Here is a 25439-nt window from a genome sequence, read left to right as displayed (position 1 = left end):
GACTGTATCCTCCCACATATTATGAAAGTGTATAAGACACCGTCGCCATCTGTGTAAGCTTCATCCCCCACAGCACTGGGCGTGTTCCTTTATAATGTCGACGGGTCGCATCCCGCTTCCCAGTGGACCCCCAGCTCACCATAATTCATAAGTGTTGCTCTTCCTCTTCGTTTGTAGGGCTTTGGCCAGGTGATGTCTCTGCGGCGCCTCGCCACACCCTCTGTAGCGTGCGACGTGGGCGGGGCGGCAGTTGGAGCTGGCAGGGGTCCCTGCACTGAAGATGGGCAGAAATAGAAATACAGGTACCTGGTTTGTCTCACGAGTGAGTCCACTGCCAACCCAGGAAGCCTGCGCCTGTCGATCAGGAGCGGCGCCTCTGTGTAGATGCACAGGGGTTAGCACCCCTCCCACCACGCAGCCTCACAATAGTAGCAAAGCTGCAGTGTATTACAAGTTCGTCTGGATCTCTTCAGCAGCTGCCAGCAGACAGGTCCGCCCACCTCCACAGAAAGTTCTGCGAACTCAGCAACGCCGCCGCCTTTCACGGCCCAAGTTAACCAGGATGTGCTGTTGGCTATAGGGCATCAATTGGGACGGCTACTTTGTGTAGCTTTGGCCCCGAAGAGGATTCATTTAAATTCAGGATCTTCGTGGGATTGGAGCACTCCATCTTGATTGCACGCAACAGCACCTCCCCACGTATTCCTTATCTTTGATAATGTCCAGCTTACTGCTTTGGAAATGTTTTCCCCCAGTAGAGGGTCCTTGGAGGCCTCCATGCCGATGTCAACATCATCACAGGTATAAGTCGCGCACGCAGCGGCCGTGCTCAGTTCCGATTTTTGCACGGTTCACAGCTTTGGGAACGCAATGCTCGATCCCGTGAGAACATCGAAATCCTTTGATTTTTCTGTGAAAATTCCTACGAAATTTCGACGACATGGCCTCCTCATCGGCTCCATCTATGCCCTGGTCCGGTTTGAAAGAATGCTGTGACTGATGGGCTAAAATGTCCATGTGGGATCCATACAGGGTCTGTCTGTGGTGCCTTGGGGCAGAGCATCCATGTTCTGAATGTGACAAGTGTATGTCTATGACAGCCAAGGTATTGAGGGAGCGCAGAGGGAAATTGGAGAGAGGTAAGCCAAGAAAGTCCATTACCCCATCCAAACGCACCTCCAATGAGTCTGGACCTTCATCTCCTCATCACCGAAAGCATTCCCGATCACGCCCTTGAAGTGGATCACATCATTCTTCCTCTTCGAAACACAGCAAGAAAAGGTGCCATAGGTCGCCGTCCACCTCACCCTCCAGTTCGCCTGAGAGGGTTTTTTGTCCAATGAAACACAGTTCCCCGGCATAGTGGTAGGAATTCCGTAAAAGCATGCATGTTAAAGGTATTCAAGAATGCAGCCTAGAAGAAGGCACCTAGAGGCGATACCCCAGGAGAAACTACAAAAAAACACAGAAGCCATGAGTCTTCGACCTCGGCTGGGGAGACTTCTCGAGAGAGTGAAAAACCCTTGAGTCAAGAAAACGCCTGTGTGACGCACAAAAAGTCATTGATGCCTTGTATGACCTCCCTGACTCTGTACAAGACTATCAGGGTAATTCATGGAAATTCGCACAAAAGTGTCACACGCGGCTGGCGCACAGCATGCTCGTGCGAATGTCTGCGCCAGCCGCGTGCGATAAAATCAATTTCCGCGCACATCGTATTCATGGATTCTCGCCTCCAAAAGCAGACGTGGCGCAGAGTGGCGCAGCGACCCTGCAGCAGCGCCAGTTACGCCCCCAAGAACGCCCTCGCGCAAGGAAAAGCCATCAAGATAGCAAAACCATCGCAAAGGGCTCCGCCAACCCTGTACCAGTTTACCGGACTGGCAAACTGCAAACGCAAAGCGGGGAACGTGTATTACGGGTTTTGGGAATACGCCTGCGCGAGAAGTTTCACACGCAATCTGGCCTGGGGGAGCATGTGCGTGTATTTCAGAGGTGCGCGAGAAGTTTCACACGCAAACGGGCTGGGTGCGTGTATTTCAGGGGTGCGCGAGAAGTACCACACGCGATTGGCCTGGGCGCGTGTATTTCAGAGGTGTGCGAGAAGTTTCACATGCGATCGGGCCTGGGGGAGCGTGTGCGTGTATTTCAGGGGTGTACGAGAAGTTCCACACGCGATTGGCCTGGGCGCGTGTAGTTCAGAGGTGCGCGAGAAGTTTCACATGCGATCAGGCCTGGGGGAGCGTGTGCGTGTATTTCAGGGGTGCGCGAGAAGTTCCACACGCGATTGGCCTGGGCGCGTGTATTTCAGAGGTGCCCGAGAAGTTCCACACGCGATCGGGCCTGGGGGAGCGTGTGCGTGTATCTCAGGGGTGCGCGAGAAGTTCCACATGCGATTGGCCTGGGCGCGTGTAGTTCCGAGGTGCGCGAGAAGTTTCACATGCGATCAGGCCTGGGGGAGCGTGTGCATGTATTTCAGGGGTGCGCGAGAAGTTCCACACGCGATCGGGCCTGGGGGAGTGTGTGCGTGTATTTCAGGAGTGCGCGAGAAGTTCCACACGCGATCGGGCCTTGGGGAGCGTGTGCGTGTATTTCAGAGGTGCGCGAGAAGTTCCACACGCGATTGGCCTGTGCGCATGTATTTCAGGGCTGCGCGAGAAGTTCCACACGCGATTGGCCTGGGCGCGTGTATTCCAGAGGTGCACGAGAAGTTTCACACGCGATTGGCCTGTGCGCGTGTATTTCAGGGGTGCGCGAGAAGTTCCACACGCGATTGGCCTGGGCGCGTGTATTCCAGAGGTGCGCGAGAAGTTTCACACGCGATTGGCCTGTGCGCGTGTATTTCAGGGGTGCGCGAGAAGTTCCACACGCGATTGGCCTGGGCGCGTGTAGTTCAGAGGTGCGCGAGAAGTTTCACACGCGATCGGGCCTGGGGGAGCGTGTGCGTGTATTTCAGAGGTGCGCGAGAAGTTCCACACGTGATTGGCCTGGGCGCGTGTATTCCAGAGGTGTGCGAGAAGTTTCACACGCGATTGGCCTGTGCGCGTGTATTTCAGGGGTGCGCGAGAAGTTCCACATGCGATTGGCCTGGGCGCGTGCATTCCAGAGGTGCGTGAGAAGTTTCACACGCAATTGGCCTGTGCGCGTGTATTTCAGGGGTGCGTGAGCAGTTCCACACGCGATTGGCCTGGGCGCGTGTATTCCAGAGATGCGCGAGAAGTTTCACACGCGATTGGCCTGTGCGCGTGTATTTCAGGGGTGCGCGAGAATTTTCACACGCGATTTCACAGGGTACGTGTATTTCAGGGGTGCCGGGGAGTCCTACATGTGATTTGGCAGTGTAGGTCCTCCCAGGTGTTCCCTGTACACCCTCCACGGCCTCTGCAGGCAGCCCACACCACAGGGGACTACCCTGCATCCCTGGTCATGTCCCGCAGGCAGCCCACCCAACATGGGCATGCCCCCCAGCAAAGGCACATGTCTCCTTGCACTACTGATCACCAACTCATGTCCCCTTGCACCCCCACCCCCAGCATTGCGGGGCACCTGCCAGCAGGCCCCCACTCATGTCCCACTCATGTTCCCCTGCACCCGCACCCCCCAGCATTGCGGGGCACCTGCCAGCAGGCCCCCAATCATGTCCCACTCATGTCCCCCTGCACCCCCACCCCCCAGCATTGCGGGGCACCTGCCAGCAGGCCCCCACTCATGTCCCACTCATGTCCCCCTGCACCCCACCCCCCAGCATTGCGGGGCACCTGCCAGCAGGCCCCCACTCATGTCCCACTCATGTCCCCCTGCACCTCCACCCCCCAGCATTGCGGGGCACCTGCCAGCAGGCCCCCACACATGTCCCCCAGCCAACATGTCATCACAATCTAGATCCCTGGCCCTTATGGTCAGCCTCCAAATGCCAAACACCCACCCGAGTATTGTATCCACCCACTTAGAAATGGCAATGACATGATAGAACCCCAATTGCAAGTTTGGAAATGAACACATGGCCCTCACATACACCCAATGGGTATCAGTGAATCTCAAAACCCATATCATGATATGCATGATACCAATTAGATGATACTACACATTGAAGTTTGATGAAAAAAATGTATTAAAAACAGCATAAATGGAATTAAAAATAAACAAATGACAATGGGAATCAAAAACCAAAAGCAGCATGTCCGTACAATAATGAAAAACGACAAATCATAATCAAAGGAAAGGTGTCCAAAGTCACAGTTCAAGAGGGTAAATCCAAGGTAAAAACAAAACCGAAAACCATTGCTCCATGGGTAAATCCAAAAAATAAAATTAAATCCAACAGTCAACTATATACAGATAAACAAACCAGGGTCCATGATCCCAACTGAAGAAATGAAACCTACATAAAAATACTACCTAATGAAAAAAAACTATATACAAAAATGTGGCCCATGGTCCAAAATAAATAAAAAAGCAAAGGAAACCTAACACTAACTACATAACTATTTACAAGGGCAGCAGGCTAGTCCGACGGCTCACTGGTTGTTGTCATGGGCCAGGGCATCATCGAACTCCTGTTCAATGGCTTGGAGGCGGGCATGTTCCCTGGCCCCGAGGTCCCGCAGGGATAATGCAGTGTCCAGCTCCAACTCCCTGCGAAGACCCTCGAGGCACTCAGCCCGCCTCAGCGCCCTCCGCATGGAATTCTCCGCCCTGACCATTGTGAGCCGTTCCTCCTCTGCCCGCTGCCGCTCCGCACCTATCTGCTGGCCCAACCGCTCCCACACGGAAGCCACTCCCATTCCAGGGTTCTCCTGCCCTCCGGCCGATGCCTGCACCCCTGATGTTGATGGCAGGTACAGGTAGTGACATGACATGGACTCCGCCAGCATGCATTGCCCTTGCAAGTAAGACTGGTACATCATAGATATGACACGTGCTATTTTCCTTCACTACAGGTGCAGCACGGGAACAGTGACTGTAAGGGTCCTTTACAAATCGAACGGGTACCACGTCATTAATATCAATGAAAACCTCCGCCGCAATTAGAGCTGCATCACAACCTGGCATGAATGCATGCACCACTTTAGCAGCTAATTCCGTCCGGCAGAATTAGTTCTGAAAAAAGGCACTCAGCTGAAATCTTGGCGGAAATAGTGCTACCGCTGCTCTGTGTTGGCGTAATTAGCGGTGGCGGCAATAGCATCATCACCGGAAGGGGAAGCATGTGCCCTATCCCTTGCACTTTCCCCCTCCCCTCTGCCCTGCACTTGCACTTTCTCAATGTCTTTGGGCCTAGTAGGATTGTTGTTTTTTCCTCCCTTGTACCCCTCGCTGCCTCGTTGCGCCCTGAAACACCTCTTTATGGATGCAATAGAAATAAACTATCATATCGTATCATATCATGGCGGCAGCCATCTTTAAAAACGGAATCCACCCTGAATCCCCCACTTCCTGCAGCCATCTGACCCTAAAATGCACTGGGAACATGTCACAGGAGAGGACCAGATGGAAGGTGCCTGAGAACCAGCTCTGAAAGACGAAATTTATTGAGGGAGTCCTTACAGATGGGGTTTTTGGACACTGAGAGGAGCTGTATGGGAGCAGGCAGCGCAAATACTCAGGCCAGCGTAAAAAACACCATCTGGCTGGCAATAAGACAGAAGGTAACTGTGGTAGGCAGTGTTCCCTGTGACGCAGAAGACTCCTGCAAAACACAGAAAATCTAAGGGTCAGGATGCAAGTACTCCTCTCACAACACCGGCAAGAGGCCAATGCAACAGGAGGTGTAATCAGCGAGCTCCTAGTCCTCACACCATGGGAGGAGAAGTGCTGCAGTATCCTAGCCATGGAGGGTATTGAGGGAGTTGGCAGAGTGGAGGCGGGTGGCAGCATCCAGGAGGCAGGAGGTGAGCTAACCCGCACCCCAATTCACAAAGCAAATTACCATCCATAAATGTCAGCCTCATCGTAAAATGCAGGGACAGCAGCTAGCCGGAGCAATCAGGGTGAACTGATGGGGTGCCTCATCAGCCCCCCTCCACATCAGCCTGCGTGGAGGGCTCCAAGTACCCAAGTAAGACATTTGTGGGTGACACAAAGTGTTTTGAAAATGATTCTGGCTTTTATGGGAAGCCAGTGGGCTTCCTTCCTGATGGTAGAGATGTGGTCAGAATCGTTTAGTCCAAAAGCCGCTCACAGTGCTTTATTTTGCAGCAGTTGTAGTTTGGCTAAGTTGGCGTTCGAGGTGCCTAGTAGTAATACATTGCAGTAGTCTAGCTCTGATAAGATGAAGGCCCAAGCTAATATGGTGCAATTTTGTAGTGTGAAGAATTGCCGGCTTAAGGCAATACGTTTAGCTGCATATGAGGTGGCCAAAGAGAGGGCGTTCATTTGTTTAGTCATTGTTAAGTTTGCATCAAGGTGGACGCCTAGAGTTTTAACCTGCTTTAGGACTGGGATACCCGTTCCATCAATGTTGATTGTGTAGTAATCGGCATGGAGGGCATTGATTTTAGCCGGGGAGCTCACAATGAGAATCTCTGTCTTCTCATCATTGAGGCAAAGGTTGTTAATAGCCATCCAATTTTGAATTATTGCGTATATTTTGTTAATCATTATGGTATTCCTGTTCGTAGTCCCTGTGTTATGGGAATTAGGATCTGGGTGTCATCTGCAAAGTTCGTATAGGTGACACCCATAGCATCCAGTGTGGTGAAAAGTAGCTTAGTGTAGGCGTTGTAGAGGGTGGGTGACAAACAGGAACCTTGTGAGACTCCTATAGGTACTGGAATAGGATCGGCTGCTTCCTTGCCAATGAAGTCTCGGGATGTACACTCTGCAAGGAAAGATTTGACCCATAGGGTGGCTTTCTTTGAGAATTGAAAGTCATTAGTCAATGTGGCGCATCATTTGTTGTGATCCACTAAGTCGAATGCCGTGGCTACATCTAATAACAAAAGAATGCAGAGTTTGCCAGCATCCCTTATGGAGTCAATCTGGATTTTCAGATCCAGAAGTGCTGTTTCAGTGCTGTGATTAGGTCGAAATCCAGATGGTCTGGCTCCTAGGAGATGGGTTTGTTCAATGTGGGATTGTATTTGTGTCTAGGCTATCTTGTCAATGATTTTCAATAAAAATGGAACAGTTGTTATAGGACGGTAGTTCCTGGGAACTTTTGGGTCCAGGCTAGGTTTTTTTAGTAGAGGGGTCCCCCAGGCTTCTTTATGCTGGTGGGGACGGTGGTAGTACTAAACAAGGCATTGACACATTTGGTGATGATAGGAGTAAGCATGGGAACATACATACACCTTCACCCCAAACCTCACTAATACCCCAATAACACATAGAACATAGCACATGCACCCTGAATCACCAACACAAAATGCTCCTGCTCGCACTCAGACACACATCCCCCTTCCACAGCATAACTCATGGTGTTTCCGCTGTGCTAGCACAGGCACAAAGTCACGTTAGTGCCAAGCACCTACACAACCCACAAATGACCAGCATCACACACCAAGGAAACATGCGAGTCCCTCATCCCAGTCAGCCCGACACATGACCACAAATTTACACTGATGCTGTAAGTGCTACAGGCAGCAGGCACATGGTGACCCCATCCATGGCACAACCCTCCACAACACAACATCACACAGCTTGTGTTCCACACCCCTAACAACCTACCCAGAAATCACAAGTACACCATGACAGTATCTCCGGCACACCACACACCATGTAGGCACATCACACATCCACCCGAACAGTATCCATGACACAAGCATGTGTGCACCATGCCCCCACCATGTTCCTGTCACACAGCACTGTCATCAAAAAGGCAAAGCATAACTGTCTGCCACATCAATCCACACTCATCACTGACGCCCTGCCTTTCTGGCTCCCTCAGGCACATCATCTGGCAATGAGGACGGCCATCCCAGTACATCAAGGGGCACCAGGTGTCCACGCCAAAAGGACCACCACCACCTCAACTCAGGACTCCACAACCTCAACAGGCAGATCAGCAACTGCCACCCTAGCTGCATCAGACCAGCAACCACATGGCCCAGTGGCCCTTTCACCACTGCCAGCACAGGCTCCTGTGGCCCTTCCACCACTGCCAGCCAGGCCCCTGTGGCCCCTGCACCACTGCCACTGCAGGCCTCTGTGACCCCTCGACCACTGTCCCCACAGGCCCCACAAGCTGCACCCACCCCGGCAGCCCCAGAAGCAGCAGGGCCGCCACCACCAGCACTGCCACAAGGCCTTGCACATGGGTGCTTTGGAGACAACGCAGCAGACGAAGGTGGTCTTAAATCTGGCAACACCTCAGACCAGAGCATGGAGGAGGCCCTGCCCTTCTGCTCCATGGGCCCAATGAGTCCCCAACATCCACCCTTCCACAGCGTGAGGGATATTGAAGGCCGCCTCACCAGGATGGAGCAACGGCAGGATGTACTCACATCCCTGGTGCAGCAGCACCTTCAGGAGGCACAGCTAATGCGCAAGAACGTGCAGGCCAGTTCCAGACGTAGTGCACGTGCACTTGGTCGCTGCTCATGTGCAATTGTCCAGATGTTGAGGAGGGTAAGGGAAAGCAACAGCTTTATGTCTTCCATGGCTGAAACAATGGCCATGTTGCTACAAGCTTTCCATGGACCGACGGCCCATGGCACTACCACCCGCTCCATTAACTAGCACAACACCAGGGAGTTCTGTGCACAGCAGCCCAAGGTGGCGCTCCATGCGGCTGTGCCGCCCTGCACAAAGCTGCACACCCCAGCCAAAAAGGGGACGCAAATAGGCCATGGACCAATATGTTCCCTGTCTGTGACTCTTCCTAATGCACATAGCAAAACAGGACAGGAGTTGGCTACACACAGTTGGGGACGGGGAGCGGGGTAGGATAGTTGGGGAGGGGTTTTGAGGAGGGATAGTTGGGGAGGAGGAGTGGGTCGGGGTAGTTGGGGAATATAGTGTATGGAGTATAGTCATTTCACATTTGTATATATTTTCATATTACAAAATATAGTTGGTGTTTGAAAAAAATTCATGAGTGGATTTTATTTATTTACAGTGCCCAGTGCCCAGTGTGCTAGCTGGCCTGTCTGTGTGTGTGAGAGGTGATTAGAAGTAGTGCTGAATATGTTCATCTCATGCGCCACATCCATCCATGCCATCACAGCGCTGTGCAATCGCTAGCTCATCATCACTGTCGTCCTCAGCCTCTGGTGGGTGCATGTCCATGGCGAGGGGCAGGGGGACGTTACACATTATACACGCCTGCTCCAAAGACAATTTCATGGCCATCTGCTCGAAGAAGAGAACCCATGTACAAGCCTGCATCACTGGGGCCAACAATAAAATGGCTGAGCTCTTTAAAATCTGCAAGGAACTTGCCAATCCTTCTGTAGTCTCCTTCTCTCCTCCTCCCTCACAGGCCCTCTGCAATGCACTGGCCTCCCACTTCTCCAAAACTCAAGACATCCTGGGTCTCATTACGACCCTGGCGGAAGACCATGGTGCTATTAGCACCATGGTCCATGCCGGTAAGTTACTGGGCCTCATTACGACCCTGGCGGTAAGGGGTTTACGCCAGCGTTAGCTGCGCCGACCCCTTACCGCCAATTACGAGGTCCCTTAGCGCCATGGAGGTTTTAACACCCGCTTTTAGCGGGTGTTAAAATCCATGGCGCTAAGGGACCATGGAGTTAATTACGCCACCGTAATTTACGGTGGCGTAATTAGCGCCTTCCCCACTCCCATTATGCCCTATGGGGCAAAAATGGGAATGGGGAAGGGTAAATGGGGATTGGGGACTTACCGCCCCGCCAAGGTCGGAATGGGGCGGTAAGTCCGCCAACCACCATGGCGTAAACGTAGTTTACGCCATGGTGGTAAAGTGACAGCCCAGGCGGTAACTTACCGCCTGGGTCGTAATGAGGCCCACTGACTCCGCCATGGAGAAAGGGGGAATTACCACCCCATTACAAGGTTGGCGGGCGGTTATTCCCCCTTCCTCCATTGCCCTTCCCCATTCCCATTTTTGCCCCATAGGGCTCAATGGGAATGGGGAAGGTGCTAAGTACGGTGCCGCAAATTGCGGCACTGTAATAGGCACCAAGGTCCCTTTGCGGGTCCTCACTTTATCGGCTGGTCTACACTAGCCATTAAGGTCGGTCCCGCAAAGGGATCTCGTAATTAGGTGCTAATAGGTTAACGGCGCCGCAGCCTTTTACGGCGCTGTTAACCCATTAGCGCCTGGGTCGCAATGAGGCCCCCTGTCCTCACTGCTAGCTACTCCCCTCCCCAAACCACACTTCTCTTGCCTCTCTTGGCACCCCTCTCCTCCGCTCCATACTCTCCCCCTTCTCTCCCATTGCACCATATGAGGTATCTAGAGCAGTCTGCTCTATGAAAGTCTGCTCTAAACAGGTGCTCCCCTGTTCTTCCAGAACCTTCAAGGACAATATCGCCTCTCTTGCACCAGCCTTCGCTGACCTCTGTAACCATTCATTTGCCACTGGCTCCTTCCCACAACCCCTTAAGCACACTCTTGTGCACCTGCTCCTAAAAAAGCCATCTGCTGATCCTCCTTGTTTGGCTAACTATTGTCCTATCTCGATCACACCTTTCTTGGGCAAACTTATGGAGAAGCTGGCCATCCCCCAACTGACCCTCCACACCGAAGCAGCTGGCTGCCTCCATGACCACCAGTCTTCTTTCAGAGAATCCAGAGGCACAGAAACTGCTCTCCTGGACACCCATGGTTGTCTGCTGCTCTCTCTCTTCTGATCCACCTCAACCTTTCTTCTGCCTTTGACACAGTCAACAACTCCATCTTCATAAAGCGGCTCCATGATCCCCTTGGTATCACGGACCGGTACTGACGTGGTTGACCTCCTTCCTTTCAAACTGACCCTCCCAAGTGCAATTGGGCCCTTTCCTCTCCTCCACCTCACTTTCTCTCTGTGGCATTCCTCAGAGCTCTATCCTATCGCCATAGCTCTTCAACATCTACCTATCCTCTCTCACCCACTTGCTCTTCACTTTCTCTCCTCATTTCCAGTGTAACACTGATGACACACAGCTCTCCTTTAAGCTTCCATCCTCTACCACCTCTCCATCCTCTCTCGTACATGACTGCCTGACTGCTATTCAGGAATGGGGCTCTGGCAATTATCTCTGCCTTAATGCCAGTATGAAAAGGAACCTTCTCATTGGGATGCCTGCTCCCTGTTTTCCCCACACTCTGGCCATCCTCCTGGGGCCCCCTCCCCTAACCTGCATGTGAGGCAAAAAACCTTGGGGTATTCTTTGCCCCCTCTCTCTCCTCTCCACACATCTCGGACCTTGCCATGAAGTCCAACTTTCTGTTCCACCTCCTCAGAGGCATTCTCGTTTTCCTCATTTCCTCACTTTCTCTGAGAAGCTCACCTTCTCCAGGGCTCTCTTTCTCTCTTGGCTGGACTACTGCAACAACCTCTTCCTCAATCTGCCTCTTTCCTTCCTTCACCCTCTACAACCAATCTAGAATATGGCTGCAAGGTTTATCCTTGGCCTCAAGCCCAGGGACTGCATCTATCCATCCCTAAAATCTCAGTATCCCTACAAAAGGTCCCCACCAAAAATATTGCTGTACATATGGCTGTTTGTCTCGCCATAGACAATATTTTTGGGGGGGATAATTTGTGGGAGCGGGAGTTACTGCTGGTCTCCCGCACATTTTAAAATAATGCAGGGGTTGCAGGGGTGTCCTCCGCAGGGTCAATATCGCTGCAAAAATATGGCAATATTTTGGATCGCAATATTTTTTCGGGGATATTAACACATGGAACCAAAATCTCCACTGGCTGCCGGTGACACAAGGATCAAATTCAAAACCCTTTGCATCATCCACAAGGATGTCTGGGGCCTGTGACCTCTCTACATCCAGCTTTCTCTCTCTAAATACCTCCCTGCTAGAGTTCTTCGGTCCTCTAGCTCCAACTCTCTGCAGGTCAGATGTTTCTCCAAGCACAGAGTGGGAGGTAGATCCCTTTCCTCAGCAGGTTCCTCCCTCTGGAACGACCAACCTTCCCCCCTCAGACTTGAGCCGGATCTTCTTAAGTTCTAGAAACCTTTCTAGACTTTTCTTTTCTCCTCCTCCTTCTCTCTCCCCCTCCTGTGCTAATGTCCCTCTGCCGCTGCGACTGGTACCTGGTCCCTTCTGAGTCATACAGGGGCCAGACGATCCCTGACCAGTCTCCCCCAGCACCACTTACCAGCACTTGCCCTTGGGCACCCTCCCCAGACCAGCCCAGATCTGATCCATCCTGTCAATCGCACTTATCTGCCCTTCCCCTTATCTGCTGGCACTTGCCCTCAGTGGCCGGTCTCAGTACTTGCTCACCCCCTTTGCGCCCCCACTCCTGCACCTCTCCCCCTTCCAACCCTGCTACCTACTCCTCCCACCCCTGCACTTCTCACCTTTCTCTTTGCACCTGCATGGTAGCATTGTTACAAGGCCAATATACCCGTCATTGTTGTTGTTATTGATTTTATGTCGCCCCCATTTTTTGTCTTGTGGCACCTAGAAATACTTCCAAATGCCCAAAAAATAAATAAATAAACTATGTGCCTAAGAATGTTTTGGCATGCTCTCCACCTTTAAAATGATGTGTGACTAAGACTACTTTGTTGTGCTCTCTCCACCACCTGTCAAATTAATATGTGACTAAGAAAACATTGGCAGGCTACCCTCCTCCAACAAAAATGATATGTATCTATGAATGTTCTGGTGTGCGGTCTCCCCTGATATTAAAATGAAAATCTGACTAAGAATCTGTTGGCATGCATTTTTCGACCTACGAAAATGTATGTATACTAAAAATGCTTTGCAGTTCTCTCTACCCACCTACAAAAAATAAAGAGTGCATAAGAATGTTTTTTGAGCTAAGGGCGTGGTCAACTTTCATGGAGTGAGGACCTGTCACCTTGGAGATTCTGTGTGATCCTGATATTTGATAATATCCCGTTAAGTGTCAGCAACAAATGCACATTCCCTGGACAGACTTTGCTTCAGGCAGCACTGGTGCCAATTGAGACATAGGGCCTCATTACGACCCTGGCGGAGAACCATGGTGCAATTTGCACCATGGTCCATGGCGCTAAGCTGCCAACTCCGCCATGGTGGTTGGCGGACTTACCGCCCCATGCCGACCTTGGCGGAGCGGTAAGTCCCCAATCCCCATTTACCCTTCCCCATTCCCATTTTTGCCCCATAGGGTATAATGGGAGTGGGGAAGGCGTTAATTACGCCACCATAAATTACGGTGGCGTAATTAACAACAAGTCCCGTAGCGCCATGGATTTTTCCGCCTGCAAAAAGCAGGCGTAAAAATCACCATGGCGCTACGGGAACTCGTAGTCAGGCGGAAAGGTACGCCATGCACTACGCCGGCGTAAAACCCTCTCCGCCAGGGTCGTAATGAGGGCCATAGAGAGGAGGGTCCCTGTATGGCCATGGCAGAACTGAAGTAGACAGGGTCCACGATATTCAGAGTCGGCCAAGTAGGTGGCCACAGCAACACTGTGACCAAAGCCCAAGAAAGAGGCGGACCCCAAAGCAGGCAAGACAAAAGTCGGACTACACCGGTAAGTACCCATTGAACGAGACCGGTGCCGGTACTGTTATTGGAGACAGTCATGGCGCAAATAGCGCCATGACTACCTCCAATCTCGGAATGAGGCCCACTGAATTTTAAGGACAGAGAGAAGATTCTGGCCTTCCCACGAGAGGGTGGTGAAATAAAGAGAGGAAACGCTACATGGGCAATATATCCGAACTATACAATGCAAGTGCCAAGATGCAGGAGCCTCTTTGTCCCGATGAAAGAAAGGCTACGACAGCAGGGCCTGAAATATATGCTGCTGTACCCAGACAAGCTGAAAGTAGTGCACAATAAGAAAGCACACTTCTTCAACATTCTGGAAGAGGTGCACCAATGGATGGATATTAACCAGATGGTGGCTACGGTGGACAACAGGGAAAATAAATGCTGATGGTTTATTGTACTTGAGACTTGTTGGACCACATGGCTGTAGCGGGAACACTGTGGGAAACATAAGACAGACTGGATGAGGGATATTTGCAGGGAGCTTGAAAGGGCCACACAGAATTACAGGATTACAATTTAGTTGGACCAGGACTTGTTTGGAGGAAGGCCCCATTCAAGGGCATGAAAGAGTTTCAGACACCTTGTTTAGGTGTCCAGCTGTCAAGGGCAACTGGGTCTCGGTTGGATCAATGACAGGCCTGCCTGAATAGTATGGTACTGTTGGGCCAATTAGTTATAGTTACATGGTTAAAGTTAAGGTTAGTGGGAAACTTGCAAGCATGACAGGGAAAAGTTGAGGGCTGTTGGCCTAGAAGTGGCCAGACCCAGCACATACTGGGAGACGGTGGCTAACCGGTAGTTGACACAACCATGGAAAATTGGCACACTGGGTGCATGGCCTGATGTGATTTCTTATCACCCCTACGTTCAGAGTCTTCCCTCCACCCCCAGGGGAGTGTCCAATATCCCCAACCCACACAGGGGCTGTGGTAGAAGTAGGGGTAGGGAAAAGCATTTACCCATCATGTTTGCATCAGTAAAGAGAGTGGGCAACAACCCCTGCAGTAGGCAGCTGCTCTCAATCATTATCAACACTGGAAAGGTTTACCAATGTCACATATCTTTCTATTGATAGGCCACTGCTCACACCATCTAGTAACCCTTCACTTGTGTATTAAAATACATGTACCATATATTTATATTACACATCAATACACAATACATTTAGATAGATTCCTTTCTCTTTAAATTCTTGTTCTACTACTTCTGATTGAACACTCACTTATGAACACCCAATGAATGCTTCTGAGACTCTCATGCAAAAAGTAAATATTATAATTATGAGAAATAAGTAATAAAGAAACATAGCTACCATTAAGGTCACCATGCACAACACACTTAAAATGCAAACAGTCACTAATGAAAACGCTGAAATCATTATCAGTACCACTACTTCTAATCAAGATATTTGATATCAATGAAGGGCAAAAAACTCCCATGCTCAGTATCAGTAGAATTTAGAGAGATGAGAGCTGGAGAATACTGGATGCCTGAAGCAGTTTACACAATCCATGAAAAAATGCCAAAGATTTATAAAAACATCCATACAAATCGCCACAGTCTTTTCATCAAAAAGCATAAAAAAATAGGAATAAATCCTAAAAACGGTCTATGTCAACTGGCATTAACCATGATGAAAACATCAGCCAATCTGAATTTATGTTGTGAGCTGACTTGCCCTGGGCAGAAAAGTCATACATATTCCCCGTCCAGCTCAATTTAAATCAGTAATTCTGCTCAAAAGTCACTAGTAAATTGACAGCCCTCTAGGGACTACAATGTCTTAAAAAGCAACACATTCTTTTTAGTGGCTTTACAATCCAGCAAAGAAGAAAGGAGGGACTTGACACCTCCCTTCTGGATAATGACCTCTACTTCTCTGTCCTGCAGCCCTTCATCGGCCTCTTCGTCTTCTTACCAGCTCCACTGCCGAGCAACTGATGACTGTGCTTAAACCTGTCTTATGTACACTACATGGGATTCTACTGTTAATGCCTACAACAGCCAAAAGCTGTCTAAACAAAATGGGAAGGGGACGCTTTCCTCTGTATCAGTGGTATCAGCGAATAGCATGTAGCTTGTGGCACCCAAGCAAGTTCTGTGTAGCTCATTCAGCAACATATGGTTTTTCAAACAAAAGATATCAGTGAACAGCATCTAGTTTGTGTCAACTAAGAAGGTCAGCGTAGCTCATCCAGCAACCTAAGGTTTCGCAACAATTTAAAGTTGTTCAGGAAAGAGTCCTGTAGTTCTTTTGCATTGCTATCTCTTGTTCACTATTTATCAAAACACTTACCACTCGTCCCAGAAAAGTCTAGAGAGCAGTGAAATGCTTTATTTAAAGTGAAAGACTGCAAGTTTACTGGCGCTCAGCCCAGACTGTTGAAGAAAACTCTAATGTCATGTATTTAAATATATTTAAGGAAATGCTCGTGGTTCGCGTTTATTACACATAACATCTTTGCTTTGTGACTGGACCTATGTCCCAAATACGATGCTTTCAGCATGGTCAAAGCATGGCTAGACATGAAATTACATTTCAGGCCGGGATATGTTTGGGCAGAGATGTGTTTAAATGGCAGAGTTAGTTCGAATAGTGCCCTGGAACTTGAGGGGATTGAACAGATATATTAAATGCAATAGGGTACTTACATATCTGTGCAGGAGGAAAGTTGGGTTTGCCATGCTGCAGGAAACACACCTCATGGAAGAGAGGCAAGCCTGTATGGTGAAGAGGTGGGGAGGAGTGGGGTATGAAGCAACAAACTCTAATTGCTAAAGGAGTGCTAATTTGTGTGGCACCCTCAATTCCTCAAATAGATGAGGAAGGGCAGATAGTTCTGGGTTATAGCTACGTGGGTCGCAGGGAGGTTTGGTATTATAAACATGTATACCACTAAACCATGGCACCTCACGTTTTTTCCACTCCTTGTACACCAGATTGGCCCCGTATAAGGGGGTTATGTGGGTTTGGAAGGGGGGATTTCAACTGCACACTAGACCCTAGGATGGACAGATCTGATGGTGAATTTTGTAAACCAGTGCCTCTGGCTAAGGTGTTGGGGAGGTTGCTAGAAGATCTGGAGTTTGTCGGTATCTGGATATGGATGAACGTACATGATAAGGAATACTCACACTATTCAGGCCTACATAAAATCCACACACGTATCGAATATTTATTCATTGGGGTTGGCATGGGCAGGGAATTCTCGGTGGTGGTGCTGGAGGGGAGAATGCTGTTGGATCATGCCAAGGGGGATAGAGTTCAGCGAGAGCTTCTAGCGCTATTATCGGAATTAGATAAGCAATCAAAGGCTTGGAATGGTTACAGACTTTAGAAGGCGCACATGAGTGGGACAGACTGCCGCTAAGAATGAGGGAGTCTAAGACTATCCCAGTGTTAAAACAGGGCAAGGTAAGGCAAAAATGGGAATTTCCAATGGGAAGACCATTGTCCATGGTTAACCAGGATTGTGAGATCCTCAACACTTTCCTGGCAGAGAGGTTGAAAAAGGTGATTGGTGGGTCAATATACACGTGCCAGACAGGATATGTCCTGGGCAGGTCCACTTCTGGGAACCTGAGAAGACTAAATATGGTCATTGAGAGGAAAAGAATCTGGGAGGATAATTGCGTGGTGATCTCGTTGGATGTCATTTAGGCATTTGACTTGGTCAGGTCAGACTGGCTCTACACCACGCTGGAATGTTTTGGGGTAGGCAAAAGGTTAATTAGGTGGCTTAAGCTTATATACACATGACATGTTGTGCTGGTGAAGATGAGCATGCACATATCCAAAGGATGCGATGCAAAGAGGTGCACAAAGCAAAAGTGCTTGCTGTCCCTCATGCTTTTCATATAGGTGCTCGAACATCTGGCAGCGTTCCTGAGAACAGGATTCTGTGAAGCAGGGCTGATGGTAGACAGGATGAATCATGTTATCTCATTGTATGCAAATGACATGCTCTTGCAAATCCAGAACCCCAAATATAAATTGGGCTATACTCTTAGTTCCTTGGCAGCTTTTTGCGCTCTGTGGGATAACGGTTAGCAAAGAAAAATCCTGCATGTTTCCACTGGCAGGATAGGCCGGCCTCGACGAGGAGAGACTGCATGACCTAGGGCTCCAATGTGTGACAAGAGCTTTCCGTTAACTTGGTGAGCACATATGCCACAACATGAAGCTGTCGTATGAGCTAAATACGGTCGGAGCTAAGGAGGGTATTGAACACTCAATATGTTTATTGAAAAAGTTGCCTCTTTCAGTGATGGGCCGGGTAGCATTTGTTAAAATGATCTCCTCCCCCACTTACAGTACCATTTCATAAACATGACTTTCCATAATGTGTCGTATTTTTTTAACAAGTTGAATGTTATGCGTAGTGGATTTGTATGAGGTTCAGGGAGACTTACTCTAGCTAGACCCTGTTATCAATTTCAAAGTACTCTAACCTGTCTTACCATACAATCCAGCACAACTCCCAACCAGACGAATTCCCTTCCCTATGTAGATCTCTGTGGATTTGCTCCTGCCTTTTTAAATGCTGACAGATCACTGTCCTATGTTGTACATGCGCTCCTTGACGGGGCAATACATGGCAGAGCTTCCCGGAGGCATTGGAAGAAGACACAGCCCTTGGGTTATTATGCAGCATCTCAGAGGAGCAACACAGGTTTCTAGGTTATATGAGAGATTACTATCCAGATGGAAGCTGGGGTACTGAGTGTTAAATCTAAATGGGAGGCATATATTGAAGGAGCTTTGATGATCAAGAATGGGCACATATAGTGCTGTACACTAAGAAAGTATCTAGGAAACCCAGATTTAAGTTAACACAGTGATATGTTCTGTATAGTGCGTATCTGACACTGCACAGGATTGCACAAATTCCAGGCGCGGCGGATGTAGGGTCCCCAGATGCACGACAGAGGGGTCTGACATGATACATATATTCTGGGAATACATGGTCATTAAGCAATTTTGGTGGCAGTTGGACAAGGAGGACGCGGGGAGTCTCAAAATGTAGGTGGTCAGGAGAGGCATGCCTACTCGGATTGTTCCTAAGGCCGAATGGCGCCAAACCAGATTTTACTTTACTTTATTGATTTATATTGCGCACCACTGACCCGGAGGCTTAACGGCGCTAAACACACACACGCATAACAGAAGGAAGAAAGCGTCAGCCAGGCCGGAGGAGGCCAAACAAAGCCGATATCAGCATATATAGACCAATGCATAGATGGAAATTAACATTCTTACTAAACAGGAAAGTCTTTAGTTTCTTTCTAAAGACAGGTGTAGATTATTCCTCTCTAAGACTCAAGGGAATTGTGTTCCATGCAGCCGGGGCTGCATCGAAAAAAGTTCCCTTCTTGACCTACGATAGTCTACAGGCAGGAGTTTTTAGTTGTACAGAGTTGTTTGATCTCAAGTTATGTATATTAGCTTTTAATGCCAATTCGTCCTTCAAGTAAACTGGGGCTGTGCTTCTCAAACACTTGTGAGTAATCAGTATAAGCCAAAAGGAGATTTTGGGTCTCATTACACGGTAGGCTGTAGCCATGGTGCTATTAGTGCCATGGCTACCCCCTACCGCCGTCAGAGTCCGGGTTCCCGGAATAGGGACTTACCGGTCTATTCCGACCTTTGCGGGACCGGTAAGTCCCCATTCCGGGAACCATTCCCATTTGAGCCCCCCTAGGGCTTAATGGGAATGGGGAAGGAGCTAATAACGGTACCGCAATTTGCAGTACCGTTATTAGCTCTGAGGTCCCTTGGCGGGAACCGTCCATAATGCCTGGGCAGACCACACGTTAAGGACGGGACCCACTGAGGGACCTCGTAGTAGGGTGGTAGGGGATTACCGGCACTGGTGCCCTTACCGGTGCCGGTAATCCCCTACCGCCTACCGTGTAATGAGGCCCTTTATCGTTTATGGGCAACCAATGAAGACATCTCCTGGCCTGAGAAATATGGTTCCTTTTATTTAGAACCATGATAACTCTCACAGCGTTGTTTTGCACCACCTGAAGCCAGTTGATCTCGGCTTTCGGTAGACCAACTAGTAGGCTACTACAATAATCTATTCTGGAGCCACTCATAGTCCTGGCAAGTGTTTCACAGTTCTCTCTGGATATGAATGGGCGTGCATGGGTCATAAGCTTAATGTAATATGAGGCTAATGAAACCAGGCTACTCACTTGTGCCTTCATATTCAGATTGTGGTCAAGATGAACCGCAATGGCCTTGACTTTACATTTTGTTTTGATAATACATCCATCAATTTGGATCTGGGCATATGTCAGCTCCATCTTGCAAGTTTTTGCTTCTGAGCCCACCAGCATCAACTCAGTTTTGCTGGTGTTCAACGCAAGACCATTGTTACACATCCAGCTTTTGATCAGGCTGTATATCCTATTTATGTTAATGTCATCCTCCATAAAGTTGCCAGATATGGGGACAGCACATTGTGTGTCATCAGCATAATTTGTGAATTCAATTTTATTGCTTTCCAAGAAATCAAGAAAAGAAACAGTAAGTATGTTATAAAAAAAATCAGAGACAAACAGGCTCCTTGCGGTTCTCCAAGCGTAAGCTCAATTGGTTGTGTATCCGCCATATCGCTGCTTACCATGCATTGTCGTTCACTGGGGAAAGATTTGACCCAGCCTGCTGCTGACAGAGAAAATCCTGCCAGGTCCTCCAACCTGGGGACCAATAGAGCATGGGCCACCAGTTTGAAGGCAGAGGAGAGGTCGAGCAGCATGAGCATAGCCACCTGTTCATTGTCCATATGTCAGAGCATCCTAGACTTAAGGTCTAACAGTGCTGTCTCTCTTCCAAGGCTCTCCCTGAACCCAGACTGCCATCTGTTCAAAATGTCATAGTATCTGAGATGTATCAAAACTTGTGAGTAAGCCACTCGATCCAGGATCTTGAGTAAAAATGGAAAGTTGGAAATAGGGCACTAATTCAACAAATCGAGGAGACGGAGACTGTTTGCTTTTTCAAAAGTGGGTTAATTCAGGTTTTCTTGATAACTTTTGGGATACAACCATCCCTAAAGGAGGCGTTGACAAATGTATAGACCAGCAAGCTGGATCTGGTATGCGTACAGGCAAAAAGAAGTATTACCATGGCCTGGAAATCCCCAAAGTCATGCAGGTAGACTCCTGGTGGAACGATTTGAGGGACTGCATCACGGCAGACTCGTCGGTATGATACAGGGCTTTGGAAAGGGGGCTTACAGAAGGAAGCAATAATGTTTTAGCCTGGAATGCGCTGGTGCAGGAGTTATTTTGCTCGACCTGATGATACACTTCTTTGAGAAAAGCTATTACATCGAAGGAGTGAAGTCAGGCATGAAAGGGTAGTGTGTATAACATTTTTGGGTGGAAGGAGAAGGACAGCAGAATGGCGACTGTTGGTGGAGGAGCCCAACATACTTTGGAAGTGGACACTGTAACCAGAGTTCCCCAAATGTATGCTACACAAGCTATTAGTTGAAGTGTTATTTTTGTGATGGGTAGTTGCTTTATTCACTGTTTATAGGTTATTGTACCTGACACGAATCAATGTAAATGCATGAAGTATCTATGTGATGTTGACATGACGGTTGTACCAAACTGAACAAACAGATTTAAAAACAAAAAAAGGGATGCTTTTTAGTTCTCTTCTCACCTAAAAAAGGAACATGTGCCTGAGAATGCTTTGGGTTCTCCCTCCTATATTCGCAAAAAGTGCTCCAATCCCCAAAACCCATTCCTCAAAATCTCACTCCAATTCACTTACCCTAGCTAGACCCTATTATCAATTTCAAACTTCTTTAACCTGTCATACCATACAATCCCGCACAATCCCCAACTGGACAAATTCCCTTCCCTATCTAGAGCTCTGTGGAATTTCTCCTGGCATTTTAAATGCTGACTGATCACATGTTGTACATGTGCTCCTTTATACAAGCTACAAGCTACATGCATGACCACAAATTAACCAAATGCCATATGTTCGCCACTAACTCATATTAAAACCTTCCATGGTCCTTCAAACATACCACATGCAAACAAACTATGGCATGCACACATGACACCTATAACACCGCCCACGAACCGACACCAAACAGCAGAACTCCACGCTTCTTCCAATAACTATGGCCAATGGATCCTTACACCATGGGCACACAAAGCTTCCCATATGGATGCAAACGCCTTGCACGCCAGTAATCTCAGTCAATTATTCGCCTAATGAGCAGTTCAGCCTAACATCTGTACTTTCTTCATGTTTCAAAGGATCTGTTTAATGTCCATATGCTTCCATATATTCTAAACTATATATAATTCCCAATGACCTATAATAATATTAATTGAACCTGTTCCCTTCTTTACTTCTCTCTCTCCTTACTTGACTCAGAACTTTTAGATGTTGCTATAAAGTGGTTGACACACACGTTTCCTTCTGATCTCTCTCACGCACCGTAGAACCATTACATCATGACCTTTATAATAGGCTATCATAGCCTCCCCACCTCAGGCAACCTCTTCATTTCATGTCTATGCTCACAATGTGTATGTTTAACTATGAGCTGTGCTCTTTAGATTTGTCTAGACAAATAACCAAATAACATCTACTATTAACATTTTATAAAACCTACAAAGCAATTGATGTTTGGTGGGCTTCACTTTGAGATGTAATGTTCTCTTCTTCATAGCACATGTGAAAAAGGGCAGTGGAAATGCACAGAGAAAAAAGGACTGGGAACGTGTGTTCTATACGGAGAAGGACACTACATCACATTCGACAGCAGGCAATACCAATTCAATGGGAACTGTGAATACACCTTGGCCCAGGTAATCATGTGTTTTGCTCTGTTGTTTTAGGGTTGCACTTATCAGCACAGGTAGACTCATTATCATTGATGTGATAGACTATTGGCAGGTAACACACAATGTCCTTGCTCTCAACAGGACTACTGTGGAAGTGATTCCATAGGCACATTCCGAGTGATCACCGAGAATATCCCCTGCAGTACCATTGGGGCCACCTGCTCAAAATCCATCAAACTCTTTGTGGGGGTGAGTAAGTTCACTAAGTGACTAGATAAAATATTTGGTAAACTGAACTTCCAGCACAGCAATGATCTAGCAGTATCCTCATTGGAGATGGCCAAACCCAAAAATTGGTTTAATGGTTCCTCAGTGAGACACAGGTTTTAGTGCATGCAGTCTTGGAATGACTTTTGATTGCACATGATATGTTATACATGGCAGATCGCCTTAAATGCCTGCTCTGTCAATAAATACAGAACTGTACGTAGGCTGGGAGATGAAATAACTGAACTATCCCTACATTAAATGCTAATCAAAACAAAGTACAATTATGTGAGAACCTGGGTTTGCATCTAGATGCCCAGACAATAGTAATGGGAACAAATGTGAGTGTCTTCAATGAGAACAATCATTTAGTAATTGCATGCTGGTTTTGATGTAAACAATCCGCTTATTTTTCCAAAGAATACATGAATGCTTTGCCATCCTATTTCATGGATTAATATAATTTTAGTAATTGTGTGAAAAAAAAGACTATGCAGTTATCTTGTCACTTGTCATGCACCCAAAGAAGATTGTGTCTGCCCAATAATGAAAAAAATAAACATCCAGAGGTCAGGTTGACACAAAGCATATAGCAGGTCTTGTTGGTGATTTCAAACGTTGTATTTAATTTAAAATGTGTTCATTCAAATAATTCATAACAACGCTTCATCTGTTTTGTTATCAAACATTGATTAGTTTATACTGATGTTTTCTCAAAATTCTTCATTAAAAAACTCACATTTTTCTTTCAATAGATTAGCGATTGGTCTTCATCAAATAGTAAGCAAAACATATCTGTTCTCCTGTTGGTTAATCCAAAACGTGCATAGAAAATTCAAAGCGTCAAGAACTGAAAACCACTACACGTGTTTCAGCACAACTGGTTCTTCAGGAGGATTTACTTGAGAAAATGTACTCAAATACCAAATTGTCCAACAGAGAAGTGCATTTCTAAATCTTCTTCAAAATAGTCTTTTTTGGATCTTGGGTTAAGGCATGCCACTCATTTGGATTCAATTACTGGATATGCTAGTTCAGTTGACTTTGTTAATTAACGCCATTCAACTGGACTTCCTCATCAGAGTCCCTCTTCCTCTTCTTTTTCAGTGTCCCTTTTCCACTTCCTTCTCAGTGTCCCTTCGTTGTCACGGGTGCTCTTGTTGATCGAAGTTCATCTTCCTCATCCCAATTTCTCTTCCTCATCACAGTCCCTCTTCCTCTTGGTCATAGAAGTCCCTGTTCCTCTTTGCAGTCCAGTCCCTCTTCTTTGTCACCATCCCATAGAGAGAGAGAGAGAGAGAGAGAGAGAGAGAGAGAGAGAGAGAGAGAGAGAGAGAGAGACTGAAAGAGAGAGAAAAGCATATACACTAGAAAGGTGCATGAATATAAAGGGCATCAAATGGAAAGGAACAAACAGAGACACAATTAGAAACGGTTAGAGTGAGATGAGATATGAAAATACAAAGTTTGAGACAAATAGCGAGAGACACACATTGAAAGGCAGGTAGGGAGAAATAGAGGCACACAGGGAGAGTGTAGGAGGTGAAGAGACTATGAGATGTGAAGAGCACGGGGGAGGGACAGATGTAGCATGATGGGAAGTGTGAGTGTGTGCAATAGTGAGAGGAAGTAGAGCAAACGACAATCAGTGGGAATAGATTAGGTTATGTGAGTGGAAAAGAGAGAAATCTAGAAAGGGGAGCATACGAGTGAGTGAACCGGAGAGAAAGTGGGAAAAAGGAACATTAGTGTGTGTAGTGAGAGTAGAACATAGGGGTCAGGGAAAGAAAGAACAGAACATGGAGTGATTGATCAAGAGAGATAGAGGGAGAGCAAGTAAGAGATGGCGAGACAGTTTGTAAGTAAATGTGTGCCTTAAAGCAATACAGAGAAAGGATCCCCCAGAAAAAGAGATCATGGGCAAATATAGATAAATGGTGAAGGAGTGATACTGTCAAATGAGGAACAGTTAACTAGACATCCAGCAGTGGACTAATGTAACACAGAAACACAGACAGAGGTTATCTGACACAGGGGGACAGCCAGTGAAAAATAATCGTAAAAAGACAATGGGCCTCATTACGATTGTGGTGGTAAGGCAACAATGGCGCCGGTAGTACTACCGGTGCTGTTGTTACCATACCTCAACATTACGAGTTCTGCTTGCGGGTGCTGCTCTGCACACCTGGTCAGACCATGCGTGCAGAGTGGCACCTGTGAGCAGAACTGGTTGGTAGCAACGGTACTGTTATGAACGGTACCACTGCTACCATCCTCCCCATTCTCATTGAGCCCTATGGGGGCTCAAATGGGAATGGGGACGTACCGGCTCTGGCTCCCGCACAAGGGGAATTACTAGGCCCGCCGAGGTCGGAATGGCCCGGTAATTCCCCTTTCGCAGGACCCGGAGCCGGACCCGAGAGTGGGGGTAGCCATGCCGGTAAAAACGGCATGGCTACCCCCAACCTCGTAATGAGGCCTAATAGGTCTCATTATGAGGTTGCTGGTCCGAAAACAAAGGGTGCCGGTAAGCTCACCGGCACCCTTTGTTCCGGATTAGCAAACAAACTCTGAGTCTCCCTGCCGTGGCCCCTGTGCCCAACAGTTTCCAACAGTTCTGACCCTGCTGGGCGTATGCAGCCACTGTAGGCAGACACCTCACGGAAGCACTGCAACTGTTAACAACGGTGCCGGCGCTTCCGAGTCCCC

The 25439-nt window shown here is 48.0% G+C and overlaps 1 protein-coding gene across 1 annotated transcript in view; it reads left to right on the top strand.

The window, feature by feature from the left end:
• LOC138505060 (mucin-2-like) overlaps window positions 1-25439 on the top strand; it is a 179627-nt gene that overhangs the window by 86165 nt on the left and 68023 nt on the right. Inside the window, exons 6-7 of the mRNA XM_069625385.1 lie at window positions 22349-22487; window positions 22605-22712. Of these exons, the coding sequence (XP_069481486.1) occupies window positions 22349-22487; window positions 22605-22712 (247 nt within the window). The remainder of the gene's footprint in view (window positions 1-22348; window positions 22488-22604; window positions 22713-25439) is intronic.

This window comes from Ambystoma mexicanum, chromosome 11 (genome assembly GCF_040938575.1).
Source record: "Ambystoma mexicanum isolate Mex_15411 chromosome 11, UKY_AmexF1_1, whole genome shotgun sequence".
NCBI classification, from domain to species: domain Eukaryota; kingdom Metazoa; phylum Chordata; class Amphibia; order Caudata; family Ambystomatidae; genus Ambystoma; species Ambystoma mexicanum.
Note: the sequence above shows the minus strand (reverse complement) of the source record. Positions and strands in the feature narration are given on the sequence as shown.